Raw genomic sequence first — 23,360 nt, forward strand, 5'->3', positions numbered from 1 at the left:
ATCAAATTCAAATCCTTGACATTTTAAAACTATCCAAATAAGATATTTAGATTCTAATCCCTAAATTCAAATTCAAATTCAAATTCAAATTCAAATGACCAAATCATTCCATCCATAATACACGCTTGATTGGTGTGTGTATGTTTTTATTTTTTTTGTTTTTTTAATGTTTTAGCTTAAATTGTGCACTTGTAGATGAGGTAGTAAAAGACACGTCCCCATGGATTTGTTCAACTACATAGGGCTGCAGATTAGGCGCAGTAAGTTTGGTTGGGCTACAGTTGGACCATCTAATGTCAATATATTGGGAAATGTAAAGTTTAAATTAGAAGTTTTTTGTAATTAATAAGAAATTTAAAAATAAATAAAATAAAAAACCTCAACAGTGTCTTTCCATAAGAATTTCCAATATCTTATTGCTTAAGCCTTAAAATTTAAAAGAGGCATAATAGATTATATTGTTCATCCAAAAGCTATAAATAAATGAAAAAGCTTTGCATCAGCTTATTCATTTTGCATCCAAATATATTATTAGCTGGAGAAATGATATGTTTACAATAATTTTTAGAACAAATCCTAAATGGTAGGTTATTACTAGTTGTTATTGTTAGGGCAAAAAAGTAATTTTAATGTTAAGTTCAAATTTGAACCAATATCAACTAACCACTTATAATTTGTTGTGAAAATATTGTAAAAATGTTGTGAACTGCAAAGTGATTAAAATGAAATCAAAAACTTGATAAGCAACATAACCATTGACATCAACCATGAATTTATCCAAACGCAAGCTTAACATCACAAAGAAACATTACTACTTGAAATCGGAAACATAGAAAGATTTTAGTTCATTGAACCATACTAATCTGCATAGCTACAATGTATTTATGAGAATTGATCATTTAAGATGATTGAACAATTTAAAATGATTTTACTGATATTGGAACATAACCACTGCATTAGAAGAGGATCTAGGAAAGCTTAACAACTTTTCTGCCACTTGTAGAGATTCCTGCAGCATATTACGTGTTGGATTTTGCATAGCCCATGGTTTAGTGATAACCATCTTCTTCAACACCTTTGCATTCTTAAGTAGAAATTTTACCACTAAAATGAATTCCTTTTTGTGGAAGGTTTCTGCAGAACATAAAATCTTGACAGATTTGAGGTGTAGTAGCAAAGACTTGAAATAGATCTCCTTTGATTTCTTCACTACATAGTCTACATCAGAGTGTCTTACACGCTGCAAAATAAAAGCACATTAGCATGTTTTGCAGTTCACTTTCAAATTATGATATTTTAACATATCATAACAGAGTTCACGTAGGACAAGGGAACAAACCAAATCAGATTTGGAATTCATGAGTTAACTTTGGACAACTTAGATTTTGAGGATTTAGGGTTAGGTTTTGGTAGCAAAAAGACTGGAAAATAGCAATATCATAGAATTTCCAATGAGAAAAGGACTAAAGGAGTAGTAGGATTTGAGAACGCAACAAAGGTGAAAAACTAAGGGTCCGTTTAGATAGAACTTATTGCTAAAAACTGAAAACTGAAAATGCTGTAGCAAAATAATTTTTAAATGTGTGAATAGTACCATGAGACCCATTTTTAATGAAAAAGTTGTTGAAACGTACATGAACAATGCGTGAATAGTGCTTGCACAGTGACACGCAAAAAAAAAAGAAAAAAAAAAAGCAAACACGTAGACGCGGACGCAGATCCAAACAAATACTAAAACTTGGGCTGCTGTTCCAAGGCTGTAACAATAACACGTGCACAGTATCTTATGGGGGTATTAGAGGCTATTTGATAGATAGGGTTACTTACACTTTGCCCACCTATAGTTTGGGTCTTTGTAATGTTGCCTACGCGTGGTTTTAAAAGAGCCAATCTACTCACCCAAGGTTGGCTCCGTTATGTAGCCGTTACCCACTTCATCACTTCCACCATTAAAAACATTAAAATTATAAATAAAAAACTTAGAAAAAATCAAAGAAATAAGATCTGAAAGGGTTATTTGTAAAAATTGTGGAAGTTATTTATGTTTTGACTCAAGAACACTATTCATATAAAAAAATGGTTTGCCTCCATGAATCTCATCCTCACTGAACATGCTCTTGTCCCCTAAAATCATTCAAATGAGCTTCCCCTTATGAATCTAAAACCACAAAGCATTCTTTGTACCAAGATTAGAAGAGTTTCTTAACTAATGTATGAGAAATGCCTTTTCTATTTTTCACTTACCAATCAAAAAAAAAAGAAATGCCTTCTCTTTGTGCCAAGTATGCTGGTCTAGCGACGTATGTATGGTCTGAATTTTAACAAGTTGCTGTCTCTAACATGCTATGTCCAAGCTGAAACATAACACTTGTGTTGTGTTTGTGTCCAAATATCATAGATCTAATTTGATGTGCAGGGCAGATTATAAAAATAATAATAATAATTTGATGTGCAGGGTAAGGCACAGATTGTTTTGAAGATGCCAGATGCTAACTCAACTTTGAATCTTCAAGCAGGTCTATGCAAATTGTTAAGAGACCAGCTCAGGCATTAGTTCAGCTTAGGCATTAATTCAGCATTAATTCAGTTGATCATGATTACTGTTAATTAGGGAGATTAGTGTAGCTGTTATGGCAGTCAGATGTTTGTTAGTTAGTTGATGATGAGGGGACAGCTGGTAGAGTTAGTTACTACAGCTGGCAGTAGTTGGTTAGTGGCAGTGAGCATTTGTACACTCGTATAAATAGCTAATGATTGTATTGAATCTGCAGGCAATAAGAACAGACTTGTATTCCTTTCATTTCTTCCTTACTTTCTTAATTCTCTTCTATTCTTTAGGAGGCCTAGCTGACCTTGAATCTAGCTACTCATATAAGACTTTTACAATTGGTATCCTACAATCAATGGTAGAAACACGATCTCAAGCTGTCCTCAATGAATCCATTGCTTCTCTTCACACAGCCTCAGATCACCATGCCAAAGATATTGAGAAAATCCACAAGATCACCCACATCCATACTCACACCTTAAATAAAATGAATCAGCAACTCAATGCAATTCTGCAAAAGCTGAATTCTTTAGAAGCAACTAGGCAACAGACCCCAAGAAACCACAAAATTCTATCAAACACTTCAACAATTCTTGCTATCTCCAAACCCTTGAGATTAGAATTTCCACGATTTTCAGGAGAGGAGCCTATTGGGTGGATTTATAAGGCCGATCAGTATTTCAGGTACTACAACACAATTCTCGATGAGCAACTATTATTGGCTTCATTTCATATGGATGGGGAGGCATTAGTGTTGGTTCCAAGAAGGTGAAGACACTAGGTTGTTTGAAGATTGGGGAACCTTGATTGAAGCTCAACAGATCAGGTTTGGGACAACAGCCTATGATGACCCTATGGAAGCTTTAACAAGATTGAGGCAATCAACAACAGTGGTTGCATAAAAGCCAGAATTTGAGGCTTTATCAAATAGAATCAAGGAATTGTCTCCATGGCACAAGCTCAGTTGCTTTCTGAGTGGATTGAGGGATGAAACCAGGCTACCAGGGAAGATGTTGAATCCTCCTACCTTGAATGCAGCCTTTGGGTTGGCTAAGATTCAAGAAGAATTTTTGCTAGCAAACAAGAAGAATTCCAAGAATGTCCAAGAACAGATCAGACCCTCTATTCTTGGGGCCCCTAAACTGACTGCAGGCAATGAAACCAAGATCAGGTTGCCAATTAAGAAGCTTTCTCCAGCTCAAGTGGAAGAAAGAAGAAGGAAGGGATTGTGTTACAACTGTGATGATAAGTGGTCTCCAGAACATAAATGCAAGGGGGATAAGTTGTTTTTTGTTGGAAGGGTTAGATTTTGGACCAGAATTGAACCAAGGTGATTACAGAATTGAATGGAGAGTTAGAAGCAGAAGCAGTGCTGCAAGACAGTCGTGGAGAGGAAGCAGAAATTACCTTGTATGCTCTCATTGGTAATCCTACTCCAGGAACCATGAGGGTCAAGGGCAGAATTGAAATAGAAGGGTTAGTAATTCTTTTAGATTCTGGTAGTACACACAATTTTATTGATGTTTCATTGCTTTCTAAACTACACATTCCAATGGATACTACTCAAGTTCTTGATGTAAAAGTAGCTAATGGAACCATAATCAAAACTCATGGTCTTTGTAGTGATGTTTTAGTTGTGATACAAGGCCAAAAATTTTATGTTCAATTGCAGGTCTTAGGAACCCAATGGCTCAGTACTCTTGGGTTATTATTTGGGACTTTAAGCTCTTGACTATGTCATTTATGTATTGTGGTCATCAAGTTCTGTTACAGGGCATGTAGGCTGCAGATTCCAGTTTCGAGATGGTGACAATTTCTTAAAAGAACCACCCAAGAAAGGATTGTTAGTTCACATTTCAGTGCAAGGGCCAACTGCAAGTGCATGACAGAGTGTTTATCCAGCAGAGATTGAAGCTCTATTGCAGGAGTTCAGTGGAGTTTTTGACACACCAGTTGGGTTACCTCCCTTAAGAAGGCATGAGCACCAAATCAACTTGAAGAATGGAGCACAACCCATCTGTCAGAGGCCCTACAGGTATCCATACTATCAAAAGGCTAAAATAGAAAAGATTGTCAAAGAATTATTGGAGGTTGGCCAAATCAAGAATAGCCAAAGTCCTTTTGCCTCTCCTATTTTTCTGGTCAGGAAACCAGATGGTTCTTGGCGAATGTGCATAAACTATAGAGCACTTAATCATGAAACAATTAAAGATAAATACCCAATACCTGTTATAGATGAATTGTTAGATGAACTCCATGGTGCTTTTTATTTTTCTAAATTGGACTTGAGGTCTGGTTACCACTAAATCAGAATGAGGGAAGATGACATTCCTAAGACAGCCTTTAGGACTCATGAAGGGCATTATGAGTTCTTGGTCATGCCCTTTGGCTTGACCAATGCCCCTTCTACTTTTCAGTCCTTGATGAATGATATTTTCAAGCCATATCTTAGGAGGTTGGTACTTTTTTTTTATGACATTTTGGTGCACAGTCAGTTTTTGGCTGATCATGTTAATCATCTCAGAACTGTTTTAAGCATATTAGCTGAACATCATTTGTATGCAAAGAGATCCAAGTGCATGTTTGCTTGTCTAGAGGTAGAGTACCTTGGACATCTTATTTCAGGTGAAGGTGTGAAGGCTGACCCTAAGAAGACTGCTACTATGCAGCAATGGCCTACCGCTACTGATGTTAAGGCCTCGAGGGGATTTCTTGGTCTCACTGCGTATTACAGGAAGCTTGTGCAGGGTTATGGTCAAATTGCAGCTCCATTAACAGCCTTGCTGAAGAAAGATTACTTTTCATGGTTTGATGAGGCTGAGCACTCATTTGTTCAACTCAAGTTAGCTGACTCTAACCCCCTAGTGCTGGCTTTACCAGATTTCAACAAGCCATTTACCATAGAATGTGATGCTTCTGGCCAAGGCTTAGGTCTTGTCCTAATGCAAGACCAGAGGCCCATTGCCTTAAACAGCCAAGTTTTGAAGGGAAGTCTTTCCTTATCTACTTATGAAAAAGAATTGCTAGCCTTGGTGACTGCAATAAAGAATTGGAACTTATCTTTGGGGCAAACCTTTCTATGTTAAGACTGACCAACAAAGTCTGAAATACTTATTGGAGCAGAGAATTGGTACACCAGCACAACAAAAAAGGATCACCAAGTTGCTTGGTTATGATTTCATAGTAGAATATAAGAAGGGCAAGGAGAACAAGGTGGCAGATGCCTTGTCTAGAAGGGACACAGCCACTTCAGAGGGAGATGCTAGCTTGTTACAAGTTGTTGATGATACCTATTTTGGTCCAGTGAGCACTAGTTGCATCATTTCCTTTCCTACTCCCACTTGGCTTGCAGACTTGAAGACTAGTTATGAAACTAACCAGAGGGTGCAAGGATTACTTCAATCATTACAGAGTGGGGAACAAGCTTCCAAAGGCTTCTCCTTGTAGAATGGTTTTTTGTTGTACAAGGGAAGGCTTGGGAATTCAAGGTGATCTTAAAGCCACCGTGTTGCACCAGATCCATAATGGACCCTTAGGGGGACATTCAAGATACTTTAAGTCTTTACACAAACTCCAACAGGACTTCTACTGGACAGGAATTAAAAAGGATTTGAAGAAACACATTAGGGAGTGTGATACTTACCAAAGGGTGAAGACTAAGACTTGTAAACCAGCTGGTTTACTGCAGCCCTTACCTATTCCAGTAAGACCATGGCCTGACATTAGCATAAATTTTGTGGAGGGTTTACCTAAATCTCAACAGAAGGATGTCATTTTGGTAGTGGTGGACAGGTTCTCTAAATATGTACACTTCATTCCCCTAGCACACCCTTAAACAGCCTCAAGGGTAGCAGCCTTATACATGCAGTTTGTCTTCAAGCTTCATGGAATGCCTTCTTCAATTGTGAGTGATATAGATCCAATTTTCACTTCACATTTTTGGACTGCATTGATGAAGCTGCAAGGAGCAAAATTAGCCATTTCTGCTGCTTCTCACCCTCAGATAGATGGCCAAACTAAAGCGGTAAATAAGAGCTTGGAGCAATATCTCATGGTTTTTGCTGCTGACAAGCTTCACAGCTGGGTGGAGTGGCTTCCATTAGCAGAGTATTGGTTTAATACCAACTTCCATACTTCTACTAATCTCACTCCCTTTGAAGTCCTATATGGCTACCCACCTCTAAGATTGCTTGATTATATGCCTGGCACAACTAAAGTTGTTAGTTGAGGCAGTAGATGCTCAATTGAAATCCAGGCAGGAGCTATTTTCTTTACTCAGGTCCAATCTTATCAGTGCTCAGGAAAGAATGAAGTTGCATGCTGATAAGCACATATCAGAAAGATCATTCTCTGTGGGGGATTGGGTGTACTTGAGGTTACTGCCCTATAAGCAGAAATCCATTTCTCATAAGGCCTTTAGTAACTTGTCTCCAAGGATCTATGGCCCATTCCAGGTGCTGCAGAAGATAGAGACAGTTGCCAACAAGCTAGACTTACCTCCTGGTTCTCAAATTCATCCAATATTTCATGTTTCATGCCTCAAGGCTAAGCTTGGCCAGCAGATGACACCAAGTTCCACCCTTCCATCAGTGAACTCCGAAGGTACCCTTTTCCAGAGCCGATAGCTGTATTGCAGGAAAGGTACCATCAGCTCAGAAATAGGGGACTTCACACAGGTTCTCTCATTCAGTGGCAGGGAGGAACTAAAGAGGATGCTACTTGGCTGAATTTACATCAGCTTCAGCTGCAGTTCCCTCACCTTGTGGGCAAGGTGTTCTAAAGGAGGGGAATTTGTTAGGAGACCAGCTTGGACATTAGTTCAGCTTAGGCATAAATTCAGCATTAATTCAGTTGATCATGATTACTGCTAATTAGGGAGATTAGTGTAGCTGTTATGGCAGTTGGATGTTAGTTAGTTAGTTGATGATGAGGGGGCAGAGTTAGTTACTACAGCTGGCAGTCGTTAGTTAGTGGCAGTGAGCATTTGTACACTTGTATAAATAGCTATTGATTGTATTGAATCTGCAGGCAATAAGAACAAACTTGTATTCCTTTCATTTTTTTCCTTACTTTCTCAATTCTATTCTATTCTTTAGGAGGCCTAGCTGACCTCGAATCCTGCTACTCATATCAAACTTTTACACAAACATCCAGTTTTATTAAATCAATTTTTGCCAAGGAGCAATAAAAATTTGATTGGGGTTTGATATGTGATACAGGATGTTCAAGGGCTTGAAACTAGGGTGCTTACTGAAGGATTCATATCGTCATGGATTTTTTATAAGGCTAAGTTTGAGCAAGTGTTCGCTGAAGTGATTTCCTAGTCAAGGATCGAATGGGTTTGAGTGGGGAAGGAAAATAAGACCAAACTGGATCTGGGATTGGTTCATGAAGGCATCAGAATAAACATAAATCTCAAATTCTTGAGCAAAGAGTTGCCATTTGTGATAGGGAGTTATGGACCTATTCAATTGTTATGTTCACTACCTTATTAATAGGCATTGACTTTGTTACGGTTTTAAGGTTGGGATGGGATTGAATTTCCCTGTGGAAGGAATTTGTTGATGCTTTTAGACGTATGGAGATCAAAGTTGAAAATGCTATCAATGTAGGCACAAGCGGTGAGGAAGGAAGAAACTTTGACAAAATCTTCAAGTTTCTTTAAGGCCAAGTTTCAATTTGGGGGCAAAATCAAAGAAAGATAGGGAAAGATGAAATTTTTTAAGCAACTTTCACAATCTTTACAAATACCCTATTCAGATCTTAATTACTTTGTTTTTTATAGGTTTTGCATGTTTTTAATGATGAAAGTGATGAGGTGGGTAACTGCTATATAACAGAACTAGCCTCTAAATGGGCAAGTGACACTTTTCAAACCACAGGTAGACAACATTAAAATGGCACATAGCACAAATGAGTAAAGTATAATTAACACTTTAGGATTTTGATGTTTTGGATTTTAAGGTTTAAAGGGTGATAAATCAATGTGTGTGTGCTAAATTTCAAGTTGGAAAAAATTTAAAGATAAAAAATAAACTTCTAAGCATCACAATATATCACACAAGCTTCAAACAAAGCATCATAACTTTTGGCAAGAAAAAATAATATCATTCTCAAAATGAAAGCAGATGACTAAGCTGAAACTAAACCCCTAAACTGAAAGAAACCAAAATAAGACTTAATGGACTATTAGAATAGCCAATTTTCAGAAACAAGAAACTAACATAATTGCCCTTACACTAAAAAATAAATTAAAGTAAAGTAAAATTGGCTTTTCATTGCCTATGCTAGAAATTCTGGATAGCTTCTTTTTTTCTTTTTATAAGTAAGAAGTCTGGATGGTAAATTTAGCAATGAATGACCTCCTTTTCAAACAAACAGATTTTCAAAAATCTACCACTGAAGTCTTTGTTGTAAAATAAAGATGCATTGTCAATGAGAAGGTTTTTCGTAAATAGTCCACAAAGCAACCACTTAAAAGAGGTTGACAATCAACATTAACTCTTTATGTCAAGGACTTAAGGGGGCCAAACTCTCCTCGAGGGAATCATTTGACCCCTAAATATTTAGACACATTGCACTACAACAACAACAAAATCCATGATCCCAAATTTTTTGGGTTAGCTATAGATCCTCAACAAGATTAGTTAGAGTCGGCCACATGTATTCTTTTCCACAATCCTACTCTATCCAAAGTCATAGGCTCTGTTACTTCCTTTATTGACACATTAAACCAAAATTAAAAAAAGAAGTAATGATTAAAATTAACCCTTCATTGTTTTTTTATATGACAGTCGGGAAATTGGTCCAAGAAAAACATACCGCTAACCACATGTAGTCCCAGGATGTGATGTCTAAACCCAATGTCTCCACATAAGGTGAACTTTGAAGTAGGCTTAAAATGTTGGGAAAATCACATTCCCCCATGCTTGCTATCGTTAAATATTTGCACTTTGACAATGGAGAAGGCAGATGTTTCACCGTCATTATAGATAGAGCCTATGTCCATCAAAGCAAGAAGCAAAACACAAAAGGTAAAGTAAATGTAAGAAAAAAATAACACAACCAATCATAATATACCTCGCCAGTGAACAATTTAGCTACATGTTTTACAGAAAACTAACTTACATAAATGTCAATATATCCCATATGCAGACAATGAAATAAAAAAAGCCCTTTTTGGAAAGCCAAGACCTTGATTATGAGTTGACAGATTACCATGACGAATCATTCTTTGGCACTAAAGCAAGTGCCCTGTTATCATGAAATTAAAAGCAGGTGTCTCTAATACATCAGCAGAACAAATTATCAAACATGTGTAACCTATACTTTATCATGATGATTCATTATTTGGCACTGAAACAAGTGCCCTACATCTTATCATGAAACTAAAAGAAGGTGTCTCTAACTCAAAAGTTGAGCTCATGAAATTGGACCAATAATATCCAGTCCTTTAATTGTTGATTGATTACAACTTGGATTAAAATCAACGTGCTCCAAAAAAAAAAGCCTAACTCACAAACACAACAACCTTAGTCTCCAAGCCCAACTCACAACAGAGAGTATGGTGATTTTTCATTTTGGTTGTTAATATAAAATCTTTAAAGCAATATCAAATAGTACCATTGTAGTCAAAGGCACAGGCAAGGCTTTAGTGAGGCGCTAGCCTTTAGAGCCTAGGCGAGCAAGGCTACTGCCTTAAGCCATGAAAAAGGCACTAAGGTGAGAACCTCATTTTTTTTTTTTTTAATTATAATTTAAAATTTTTTTTTTATAGAAGTTTGTTGTGAATCTACTATTAGATATTAATTTAAAAAGGAATGTTATAAAACCTATTGTTATTTAACTTAATTTGCAAAAATTTGTTGTAAAACTTATTGATATATAGAAGCTCATTGTAAATCCTATTGTTAAAATAACTAATAGAGCCTAAAGGCCCTAATCCATGTTAATCCTATTTGAAATGATTTGATAGACCTAATTTCTTCATAAAACACATTGAAAAACACTTCATTATAATATTTTAATACACTATATGTATAATAAATATATTAAGAATGTCGCACTTCACCTCGAGCGATACAAGGCCTTGGCCTCATAAGGTCACCTTTCCGACTACCTTGAATAGTACAATAACTTGTCACTAAAAATGCAATAAATGCTGTGCCGAAATGCCAAAATTGTATTCCGTTCAAAATTCTTGGCCAGTAGGACCTAGGGCATTTTCGAACAAAACTGAACAGAGTTTTTTTGATAGATAGATACTTGATTAAAATTTTATATGTAGGGCCTAGCCAAGCAATGACACTACCAACAATAGATATACTTACAAGTATATAAGTATATCTATCTAGGTGCATAGATAGATAGTCGATTAAAATTTTATATGTTGGCGTAGAGATGCTGAGGCAATCGGTATCTGTCAAGATCGAGACAATCAGGACCCCGCAAGTGTAGACTAAGTTTTTCTACTCTGGCATTTGTGGCGAACCGAACCCAAAGATCGAGGCGAGGATTAAGTACTGGGTCGTAATCGCAATCGAATTCAATATCGAAGTTTGTGAGTTTGTGAGCCCTGTGTAAGAGCTTTGGTGAAATCTTCTAAGGATTCGAAGTAACCAGAATCGAAACTGAGAGAGGGAAGGGAGGTCCAAAGAGAGGCCCATCTTTTGGATAAAACGCCCGTTTTGATAGCGCCTTTAATGGGCAAGAAGGAGAGGATGCTGAGAAGGATCGAGTCAGGTAAGGCGCTGATTCGATCTTCTTCTTCTTCTAAGATTGGTGCGTGTTTGCTTCGTCTGGATCGATGATTATGGCTCGATGATGATTCTTCTTCTTCATCATCATAATAATAATTATTGGGGTTTATATCAAGGCTGGAATTATGGTTGGGTCGGTCAGGGAAGCTGTTGATAGAACCAGAGATTTGTTCCTCCTCCATTCTCAACTCAACAGTCAACAGTAGTGAATAGTGATTTGAGTTTCTTTACTTTACCTTTTATGACTCTATCCTTCTTTATAGTAATAGACAAGCAATTAATTAGGCCTGCAGAATGCAGATTAGACCCGGTTAAAAATTGGCTCATCTAAGGTCACTTTACTTTCTTTTCTTTTTTTTTAATATTAAATATTTAACGCACACGAAAAGAGAAGAAAAGACTTAACAAAACTGATATTAATGTATATTCAAAAAGGCCAAAGGTTGCTTTACTGTATGTGAAACTTAAATTAGATAGGTCTAACCGTTCAAATACCAATTAACCAAGTAACCGCCTCCTCCTCCTCCTCCTCCTCCTCCTTCTTATCTTTTCCTTAAAAATTAAAATTAAAATTAAAAAAAAAATACAAAACAAAGCAAAACACAAGTAACTTTTTTTTGAGCGAGGGATGTAAGTAAAAACTTAGTGCATAATAAAAGAAATTAATTAATCAATAATCTATGTAACGTACAAGAAAGTATAACAAAATATAATTTTTTTTAAATAAATTTAGTTAAATTTGAAATTTAATAATTATGATAATTATTAATATGTATTTTTTATGATTGTGTTTTGTTACATGTGCAAAACTATCCTTTCTATCTTTTGAAGATCTGGGAAGAAGTAGATAAAAAATAAAAAATAAAAAATAAAAAATAAAGATCTGGGAAGATTCTTATGGAATGTTGAAATATATAATATAATTTAAACTTATCTAAAAATAATATATTGGATAGGTAAAATTGTGAGGCATCAAAAGCTTATGATCCAAATTTCATGATGTTAACCAAATTTCAAATGTGTTTCGTTCAAATTAGATGTTATTTACTATTCAACTAATAAACTTATTTATTATACACAATTTTAGATTACAAAAATTTAAAATTTTAACATTTTTTTGATGACATACCAATTCATCTTTGATTTTCTTAAAATTTTGCAAGCATGAAAAATATGATAAAAACATACAATCCAACGGTTAGATTTTCAAAATTTATAATCAACTTTTGGGTAAATACAATAGGATGTTCTGTATTTATTTATTTAAAGAGAAACGAATTTGGGTTTATGAGAATGCCTTCAAGCTTATGTTGTAATCTCCAAATTATAGTGAAATTTTATTTCATTTGCCTCTCGTTAACGTAGACGTATTGTTGAACCACGTAAAATTTCTTGTGTTATATTGTCTCTTCTCTTTTCTTTAAGTTTGTGTAAACAGATTATTTCACACAAAAAAATAATAATAATAATCTATATAGAGAGTCATAGATAAATCTTATAAAAAATGTCAACCCGTAAACACAAACAAAAAATCAATTAAAAAATATGCTTATGAAATTGTTGATGTAACATTAGTCATATTTATTGTCATTTACTTAATTATTAGGGGAAATTACACTTTGTCCACCTATGATTCGCTCAAAAAAACACTTTATCCATCTGTGATTTAAAATTGGCACTTTGCCTACCTGCAATCTAATCTGTTAACCAAACGTTACCCACCTCTGTCCCTGCTGTTACTCTAACACTATTCCACTCAAAAAAACAATAGCAATTGAATCAAAACACTTTCCTTTGAGGAAAAAAAAAAAACCATTTACCCATATACCCTTTGTTCAAGATTGTGGTCCACTCCATCAAGATTAACTCGTGAAATTCTCAGCATTAAGAGAAGATGGCAGTCCGATCAAAACCCATGTGAAGGATATTGAAGATTTTCTCTCTTCATTTAAACAATAGTTACGATTTTGATAGTTAGGGTTCTTGATTTCTTTTTCAAAAATTGCTGGTAGATTTTTTTTTTTTTTATTCATTATTGGTAGGTTACTTGATAGATTGCTAGTAGATTACTTGATTTCTTAGTTCCTATTGCACCACGTAAACCAAACATTCATAAGCTCTAACTTGTTAATAAGTCAAAGACCAATTACTGAATTGCTTTCTCATAAGGCTCTTGCATTGGTCTATTTGCAGCTGTTTTCTTGTAGAATTTTCCAATTTATATAATAATAATAAAAAGACATTGGTCCATTTCCATGTGGTGCCTCCCAAATGCAAAACAAAGATTTTTTTTTAGTAGTACTGTTACAAAATTTTATGCATATAACCCTTACAAACTTATATCTCAACTTGAAAACACAAATATATATATATATATATATATATATATATATATATATATATTACAAAAATTTGTTTATTATGTTGTTAATGTGATACTAATTTCATTTATTTTCATGTTATTTCGTGTCAATGTATATGTAAGTGCACATTTGCACCTGGCCCCAAGCGCAATTACGGGCTCAAGCCCAATGAGCCTTAAACAATATGAATTTGTAGAGTGTGGGCTTGCAACCCAGGTTAGAAGTGTGTGAGGATTAAATGACAAGCCAAAGATTGCAAACACCTGAAAACAACAAGAAATATTGTAAATCAACCTCCTCGGACGTAAGCCGAGAGTTGTTCTTATATTAACTCCTCCTCCTTTTTCTTTTCCTTTTGGATTACAAAAAAGTCAGTCCCCTTTTGGATTACAAAAAAGTCAGTCCCCTTTTTTCTATTCTAGGTTGCTCCTTAAATACTCTTCTTTTTTATACTTTGTACACGTGTTGCCCCAACTCCCCCTTAGCCTAGATATTTCTTTTCTCAGTGCCTTTGAATAGTAACCAGAAGTTTCCCTTCCACTGTTCAGGTGTCACTTCCTCATTAATGCGGCCAAGGTGGTAGGTGCAGGGTCTTTAATGTGGAGGTGGCAGCCTTTATCTTTAGTATTTCTCTAACATCGGTGCTTCTAGGACATTCAAGGGTTCACCTCCTTTAACCATTGGTCTTGACCATGTCATTCCCTAACCTTTACCATGAAGTCCCGGGTTCTCCGGTGTCCGTCCGAAGGGAAATTCATCCTCGGCTGGATCCTCGGATCCTCGGCGTATGGGCCGACCTGTAGCACTGACAAGTTCTAAACCCAAGAGCAGGTCGGCCTTCCTTAGCATGGCCCAACGGCCCATATTCCCATCAGGGTCTTTTTGCTCCCCACAGTATACATATTTGTAGCAAAAAAGAACCATAAGATATTGGGTATATCTAACAATGTTATTGAAAGTTTGAAACAGCAAAATGATTAAAATCAAATCAAACACTTTATAAGCAACAAAACCATTGACATTAAACATGAATATATCCTAAAGCAAGTTTAACATCACACGAAAACATAAGTATATGAAATCAATAGCTACTCATAGCAATATTATAGTTCATTGAACCAGACTAATATGCATAAGTAGTTATGTTTTTATGAAGATTTGCTTCCCTAGATCCTCTCCTAATACAATGATTCATATGTTTTTATGAAAATTTGATCATTTAAGAGGATTGGACAACTTAAATGATCAAATTTTCATAAAAACATATGGGAACATAATCATTGTATTTAAATGATCAAATTTTCATAAAAACATATGGGAACATAATCATTGTATTAGGAGAGGATCTAGGGAAGCTTAACAACTTTTGAGCCACTTGTAGAAATTCACGACCCCAAAAACAAGTTTGATTTCGCATAAACCGTGGTTTAGTGATAGTCGTCTTCTCCAGTACCTTTGCATTCTTAAGTAGAAATTGTACCACTGAAATGAATACTTCTCGTGTGTAAAAAACTTCCAAAACCAAAGATCTTGACAATCATGAGGTGTCGTAGCAAAGACTTGAAATAGATCTCCTTTGATTTTCAATGGTTTACTTCATCATAACATCTGTCCAGAAACTGCAAAATAAAAGTACATTAGTCCATTTTGAAGTTCACTTTTTAATTATGATATCTTGCCTTGTTATAATGGAGTTGATGCAGGAGAAGGGAACAAAGCCAATTCAAATTTGAAATTCCCAAGTCAATTTTGGACATCTTGGATTTTGAAGATTTAGGTTTAGTTTTGAAAGTAAATAGGCTGGAAAATAGTAAGAAAATAAGGATGATAGTGTTTTTAGTAAGAAAAGGAATAGTAGGATTTGGAGATTCAACAAAAGGAAATAACTAAAACTTGAGTAGCTGTTCCCAGTATTTAGCCTTTTCATGGGGTATTTGGGGCTAATTAGATGGATAGGTGATTTTGGATTTTAGGGTTTAAAGGGTGATAAATCAATGGGAAAAGATTGGTTTTAGTGCTAGTCATTTGTTTAGGAGTTTTTTTGTTATCTTTAAATTTTTTCAGCAACTTTCACACCCAAATATATATATATATATATATCAGCAATTTGATGAACTTTTACAACAAAGCCTAGACTAAATCACTAAGCTTAAATATAAAATCAAAGTAAAACTTATTGGACAATTGAATGAATAATAAATCTGGGGTTCAATCTCTGCCTACACTAAAAAATTATTGATATTTTGGACTGATGATAAAAAGCACAATTATTATAGGTGGATGCTATAAGTCGAAACTTGAAACAATATAAATAAATAAAAGAATAGCCAATTCCAGACACCAGAAACTTAAAGAATTCCACTAACACTTAAAACTAAATAAAATTAAAATTAAAGTGAAATTGGCTTCTACAGTTCTACTCCTTCAGAATGATTGGGGTTTGAAAATTCATAATCATAATTGTACCAAATTTAAATTCAAATCATTGACCTTTTAAAACTACCTAAATAAAATATGTAGATTTTAACCACCAAAATCCAAATTCAAATGACAAGAAAGAAAAAATCCAAATTGCACATTTTTATTGTTCTTTTTTTTTTTTTAGCTTAAGTTGTGCCCTTTTGGATTCGTAGTAAAAGACACGTCCCCAAGGGATTTGTTAAACTCATCTAATGTCAATTTGTTGGGAGATGTAAAGTTTAAATTAGAAGTCTTTTGTATTCTAAAAAAAAAAATTGGGTTCAAATTCCCCCTAAAAAAGAAAAACCTTAGGGTCCGTCCGTTTGGGTGGAAAATAGGAAAGATAGAAAATAGAGAGAGGAAAATAAGGTGAAAAATATTATTTTTCACTGTTTGTTTGAGGAAGGAAAATAGGAAGGAGAGAAAACCCGGGAGATAGTTTTCTTTTCGGGCTCACATTTTTTTTCCTTCCAAATCGGAAGGAAAATCTGGGGAGAAAAGTGTTCTAGTAGCACTTTTACAAAAATGCCCTCTTCCCAACTATTTTTTTTTTTCAACGTTCTCTTCTCTTTTTTTTTTTTTTTTCAACGTGACCTGGGATGTTTTTTTCCAACTTTTTTTTTTTTTTTAACGTGACCTGATCTATAATAATAAAAATATAAATATAAATTTATATATATATGATGTGATAAATTTTATATTATGTAATGAGTACAAATAAATCTATTCCTTACATATTATGTAATAAAGGTATAATAGTTAATTTATATAAATTACATTTTCCATCTTTCCCATTTTCTCTTCAACCGAACAAAAGAATTTTTCACCCTTCCACTTTTCCATCCCTTCAACCGAACACACAAAAAGGGAAACTAAATATTTTCCATCCTCCCAAAATTTTCCATCCTCCCACTTTTCCACTCCTCCAATCGAACGGATCCTTAACGTGTCTTTGCATAAGAGAATTCCCTATCGCTTATGCTAAAGCCGTAAAGAGGCATAATAGATTATACGGTTCATCCAAAAGCCAAAAAAAAAAAAACCCTTGCATCGACTTATTCATTTTGCATCCAAATATATTATTGACTGAAAAGTGATTAAAATGAAATCAAAAACTTAATAACCAACATAACCATTGATGTTAACCATGAATATATCCAAAGACATGCTTAACATCACAAAGAAACATAAGTACTTGAAATCGGAAGCAAAAGCAAATCATAGCAAGATTTTAGTTCATTAAACCAAACTAATTTGCATAACTACAATGTATATATGAGAATTTGATCATTTAAGAGGATCGAACAACTTAAAATGATTTTACTAATATGGGAACATAACCACTGCATTAGGAGAGGATCTAGGGAAACTTAACAACTTTTGTGCCACTTGTAGAGATTTCCGTAACATATTACGTGTTGGATTTTGCCTACTCTGTGGTTCAATGATTACCATCTTCTCCAACACCTTTGCATTCTTAAGTAGAAATTTTACCACTAAAATGAATTCCTTTTGGTGGAGGGTTTCTGCAAAACATAAAATCTTGACAGACTTGAGTCGTAGTAGCAACAACTTGAAATAGATCTCCTTTGATTTCCAATGATTCACTACATCATAGTCTCTTACAAGCTGCAAAATAAAAGCACATTAGCATGTTTTGCAATTCACTTTTATATTATGATATTTTATCATGTCATAATGGAGTTCACATAGGAGAAGGGAACAAACCAAATCATATTTGGAATTCATGAGTCAACTTTGGACAACTTAGATTTTAAGGATTTAGGGTTAGGTTTTGGTAGGAGAAAGGCTGGAAAATAGTAATATTATAGGGTTTCCACTGAGAAAAGGAATAGTAGGATTTGGGAATGCAACAAAGGTGAAAAACTAAAACGTGGGTTGCTGTTCCAAGGCTGTAAAAATAACCCATGCAGAGTATCTTATGGGGGCATTTGAGTCTATTTGATGGATAGGTGATTTAGGATTGGGTTACTTACACTTTCCCACCTATGGTCTGGGTCGTTTTAATGTTGCTTACTCATGGTTTTAGGAGTGTCAATCTACCCACCCAAAGTTGGCTCCGTTATGCAGCCATTACCCACTTCATCACTTCCACCATTAAAAACATTAAAATCAAATAACAGTCAAAAAACCCACAAAAAATCAAAGAAATAAGATCTGAAAGGGTTATTGTAAAAATTGTGGAAGTTATTTATGCTTTGACTCAAGAACATTATTCATATTAAAAAAATGGTTCACCTGCATGAATCTCATCCCCACTCAACATGCTCTTGTCCCCTAAAATCATTCAAATGAGGTTCCCCTCATGAATCTAAAACCACAGACAAGACCAAAAGAAATTGACCCAGAAATGCCTTTTCTTTGTACCAAGACTAGAAGAGTTTCTTAACTAATGTATAAGAAATGCCTTTTCTATGTTTCACTTACCAATTAACAAAAAGAAATGCCTTTTCTTTGTATCAAGTATGCTGGTCCTGCGACATATGTATGGTCTGAATTTTAACAAGTTGCTGTCTCTAACATGCTATGTCCAAGCTGAAACATAACACTTGTGTTGTGTCTGTGTCCAAATTTCATAGATCTAATCTGACGTGCAGGGCAGATTATAAAAATAATAATAATAATTTGATGTGCAGGGTAAGGCACAGATTGTTTTGAAGATGCCAGATGCTAACTCAACTTTAAATTTTCAAGTAGGTCTATGCAAGCATCCAATTTTTTTAAATCAAGTTTTGCCAAGGAGCAATAAAAATTTGATTGGGGTTTGATATGTGATACAGGATGTTCAAGGGCTTGAAACTAGGGTGCTTAATGAAAGATTCATACCATCATGTGTTTTTTATAAGGCTAAGTTTGAACAGTTCGCTGAAGTAATTTCCTAGTCAAGGATCGAATGGGTTTGAGTGGGGAAGGAAAATAAGACCAAACTGTGTCTGGGATGGGTTCATGAAGGCATCGGATCAGAATAAACATAAATCTCGAATTCTTGAACAAAGAGTTGCCAATTGTGATAGGGAGATAGGGACTCTATTCAATTTTTATGTCCACTACCTTATTGATAGGCATTGACTTTGTTATTATTTTAAGATTGGGATGGGATTATGTTTCACTGTGGAAGGAATTTGTTGCTGCTTTTAGACAAATGATGATCAAAGTTGAGGATGCTATCAATGTAGGCAGAAGCGGTGAGGAAGGAAGAAACTTCAACAAAATCTTCAAGTTTCTTTAAAGCCAAGTTTCAATTCGGGGGAAAAATCAATTCAAAGATCATTTAGTCAAAGAAAGATAGGAAAAGATGAAATTTTTAATTAACTTTGACAATCTTTACAGATACCCTTTTCAGATCTTAATTTCTTTGTTTTTCATAGGTTTTGCAAGTTTTCAATGATGAAAGTGATGAGGTGGGGAACCGCTACATAACGTAACTAACCTCGGATGGGTAAAGCGACATTTTTTAAACCCCGGGTAGATAACATTAAAATGGCACATAGCACAAATGAGTAAAGTGTAATTAACACTTTAGGATTTTGCTGTTTTGGATTTTAGGGTTTAAAGGGCGATAAATCAATGTGTGTATGCTAGATTTCAAAATGGAAAAAAATTTGAAGATAAAAAATAAACTTCTAAGCATCACACCTCTTATATCACACAAGCTTCAAACAAAGCATCATAACTTTTGGAAAAAAAAAAAAAAAAATTTCTCGAATTGAAAGCAGATGACTAAGCTGAAACTAAATCCCTAAACTGAAATTAACCAACATAAGACTAAATGGACTATTAGAATAGCCAATTTTCAGAAACAAGGAATTAACATAATTGCCCTTACACTTAAAAATAAATTAAAGTAAAATTGGCTTTTCATTGCCTTTTGGATAGCTTTGTTTTTTTGATAAGTAAGAATTCTGGACGGTAAATTTAGCAATGAATGACCCCTTTTTCAAACAAACAGATTTTTCGAAAATCTATCACTGAAGTCTTTGTTGTAAAAAGAAAGATGCATTGTCAATGAGAAGGTTTTTAGTAAATAGTCCACATAGCAACCACTTAAAAAAGGTCGACAATCAACATTAACTCTTTACGTTGAGAACTTACGGTGGCCAAACTCTCCTCGACGGAATCATTTGACCCCTAAATAGTTAGACACATTGAACTACAACAACAACAACAACAACAAAAGCCATGGATCCTCAACAAGATTAGTTAAAGTCGACCACATGTATTCTTTTCCACAATCCTACTATATCGAAGTCATAGGCTTTGTTACTTCCTTAATTGATACATTAAACCAAATTTAAAAAAAGAAGTAATGATTAAAATTAATCCTTCATTGTTTTTTGATATGACAGTTGGGAAACTGGTCCAAGAAATACATACCGCTGGCCACACGTAGCCCCAGGATGTGATGTCTATAACCAATGTCTCCACATAAGGTGAACTTTGAAGGAGGCTTCCAATGCCAGGAAGATCACATTTTCCCATGCTTGTTTGTATCGTTAAACATTTGCACTTTGACAATGGAGAAGGTAGATGTTTCACTGACATTATAGATAGAGCCTAGGTCCATCAAACCAAGAAGCAAGACACAATAAGGTAAAGTAAGTGAGAAAATACAACAAAATCAATCATAATATACATCGCCAGTGAACAATTTAGTTAACATGTTGTACAGAACACTGACTTACATAAATGTCAATATATCCTATATGAAGACAATGAAATAAAAAAGCCCTTTTGGAAAGCCAAGACCTGATTAAAAGCTGACAGATTATCATGGCGAATCATTCTTTGGCACTAAAGCAAGTGCCCTCTTATCATGAAACTAATAGCAGGTGTCTATAAGTCAATAGTACAACTCATAAAATTGGACCAATAATATTAGGTCCTTTTAATTATTGATTAACTACAACTTGGATTCAAATCAAGATTCTCAGGAAAAATCCCAACTCACAACAAGAAAAACCAATCCTTAGTCTCAAAATATTTTGTGGCAAGCCCGACTCGAGTACGGTAATTTCCCAATGCTCTTATAAATCACAAAATGATTTTTCATTTTGGTATTAATGTAAATTAGCTAAAGTAAATTCCTTAAAAGCAAAAATCAAATTGTACAATAACAATAACTTGTCACTAAAAAGAGCACTAGATGATGTGCATTATTCTATATGCAGGGTGTGAGGTCACTTCCCCAATTAATCGGATTTATCCGCTTTGGGGAGCCAGTCCCTCACGGTTTATCGGCTCGTCCCCGAGTGTGGGCAGGATTTTCACCAGGAGCAAGGGCTAGACCTTGGACTCGCAGGCTTGACACCAAGTCCCACATCGGTTAGAGTTCCCTCCCACATATGGTTTATAAGCTTCTGGAGCGACCATATGTGTACCACTACTACACATGTGTCGTAGTGGTACACATATGGTCGCTCCAGAAGCTTATAAACCATATGTGGGAGGGAACTCTAACCGATGTGGGACTTGGTGTCAAGCCTGCGAGTCCAAGGTCTAGCCCTTGCTCCTGGTGAAAATCCTGCCCACACTCGGGGACGAGCCGATAAACCGTGAGGGACTGGCTCCCCAAAGCGGATAAATCCGATTAATTGGGGAAGTATCCTCACACAGGGCATAACCAAGCAATGGGACTACCAATAATAAGAATATAAATTCATGTCTCTGCAAATGGAAATCAGAATAGGCAATCAAGAAAAACATGAAGCATTGCATAGTGACAAACGAAACAAAAAAACAAAAAAACAAAAACAAAGGGATCGAAAAAAACCAACCGTGAGACACCATATGCCAACAGTAAGATTCTTGACATGATGCAGACTCTCAAGAAGCTTCTTCACATTGTCTTCATGCCTCTCAACAGCATCCTCCTCCTCTCTGTATTCAAAGTCGCTTGTCAAGTAGAATCCAAGCTTAACCTCAACCAATGCCGACACATTCTTTATCCGACACTTCTTCCTAGAAAAATCCCCCACAATTTCCAAAGAATGGATCTTTGGAGCCACAATTTCCAACTCGGCCTCGTCACTTCCCCCATCTGAATTATCTATATAATCCCTATCTAAATAGCCATCTATCACCAATTTTCTCAAACTCTCGGACACTATATCCAGCCGATGAAACCCATAACAATCATGCAATTCCAAGGATTCAAGTCTAGGACTACCCACTAACACTTTCCTTATCACATCTTCACGCAAGGCCGATTTCTGAATACACAAGTGCTTGAGTGAAACCCAATTTAGTAACCCAATAGGCTTAATGTTGCAGAAACTAAAATTGAATTCAGAAACAAACTCGTTGGCGTAGAGATGCTGAGGCAATTGGTATCCATTAGGATCGAGAGGATCAGGAGGCGATAAGTATAGCCTAAGTTGGTCTACTTTGGCATTTGTGGCGAAACGAACCCAAATATCGAGGCGAGGATCTAGGTCTGTGTCGTACTCGGATCGAATATCGAACTTTGTGAGTTTGGGAGCCCTGTGTAGGAGCAGGGTATCATTGACGGCCCTGGTGAAATCTTCTAAGTATTTGAAGGAATTGGAGTCGAAACTGAGAGAGGGAAGGGAGGTCCAAAGAGAGACCCATCTTTTGGATAAAACGCCTGTTTTGATAGCGTTGTTAATGGGCAAGAAGCAGAGGATGCTGAGGAGGATCGAGTCTGGTAAGGCGCTGATTCGATCTTCTTCTTCTTCTAAGATTGGTGCGTGTTTGCTTCGTTTGGTTCGATGATCATAGCCCGATTCTTCTTCTTCATCATCATCATCATAATAATAATAATTATTGGGGTTTGTATCATGGCTGGAATTATAGATGGGACTGTATTGGTCAGAGAAGCTGTTGATAGAACCAGAGATTTGTTCCTCCTCCATTCTCAACTCAACAGTAGTGAATACCGAATAGTGATCTGAGCTTCTTTACCTTCTATTCTTCTTTATGATAGACAGGCAATTAATTTGGGCTGCATAATGCAGATTAGGCCCAGTTAAAAATTGGCCCAATTTAATATGTTTGGAACTTGAATTAGACAACGAACTAACCAAGTAACCTTCTTCTTTCTTCTTTCTTCTTTCTTTTTTTAATTTTTTTAAAAAGAAACCAACACACACAAGTAACCATCTTTTGAGATTCTAAAAAAAAAAAAAGTAGCCTTCTTTTGAGTGAGGGATGTAACTAAAAGCTTAGTGCATAATAAAAGAAAATAATTAA

The 23,360-nt window shown here is 35.4% G+C and overlaps 1 protein-coding gene and 1 pseudogene across 1 annotated transcript; both read right to left on the reverse strand.

Moving 5' to 3' along the window:
* Window positions 1-928: 928 nt before the first annotated feature.
* LOC142635816 (putative F-box/LRR-repeat protein At4g15060) lies at window positions 929-13,486 on the reverse strand (annotated as a pseudogene).
* Window positions 13,487-17,334: 3,848 nt separating this feature from the next.
* Window positions 17,335-23,080, reverse strand: LOC142637481 (putative F-box protein At1g49610). Its single transcript, XM_075811758.1, has 3 exons — window positions 21,926-23,080; window positions 20,526-20,705; window positions 17,335-17,759 (listed from the first exon to the last, which is right to left on the reverse strand). The coding sequence occupies exons 1-3, from the start codon at window positions 23,021-23,023 to the stop codon at window positions 17,454-17,456; spliced, it is 1,584 nt and encodes a 527-aa protein (XP_075667873.1). The 5' UTR covers window positions 23,024-23,080; the 3' UTR covers window positions 17,335-17,453.
* Window positions 23,081-23,360: the final 280 nt, after the last annotated feature.

Source organism: Castanea sativa, chromosome 5 (assembly GCF_040712315.1).
Source record: "Castanea sativa cultivar Marrone di Chiusa Pesio chromosome 5, ASM4071231v1".
NCBI classification, from domain to species: Eukaryota; Viridiplantae; Streptophyta; class Magnoliopsida; order Fagales; family Fagaceae; genus Castanea; species Castanea sativa.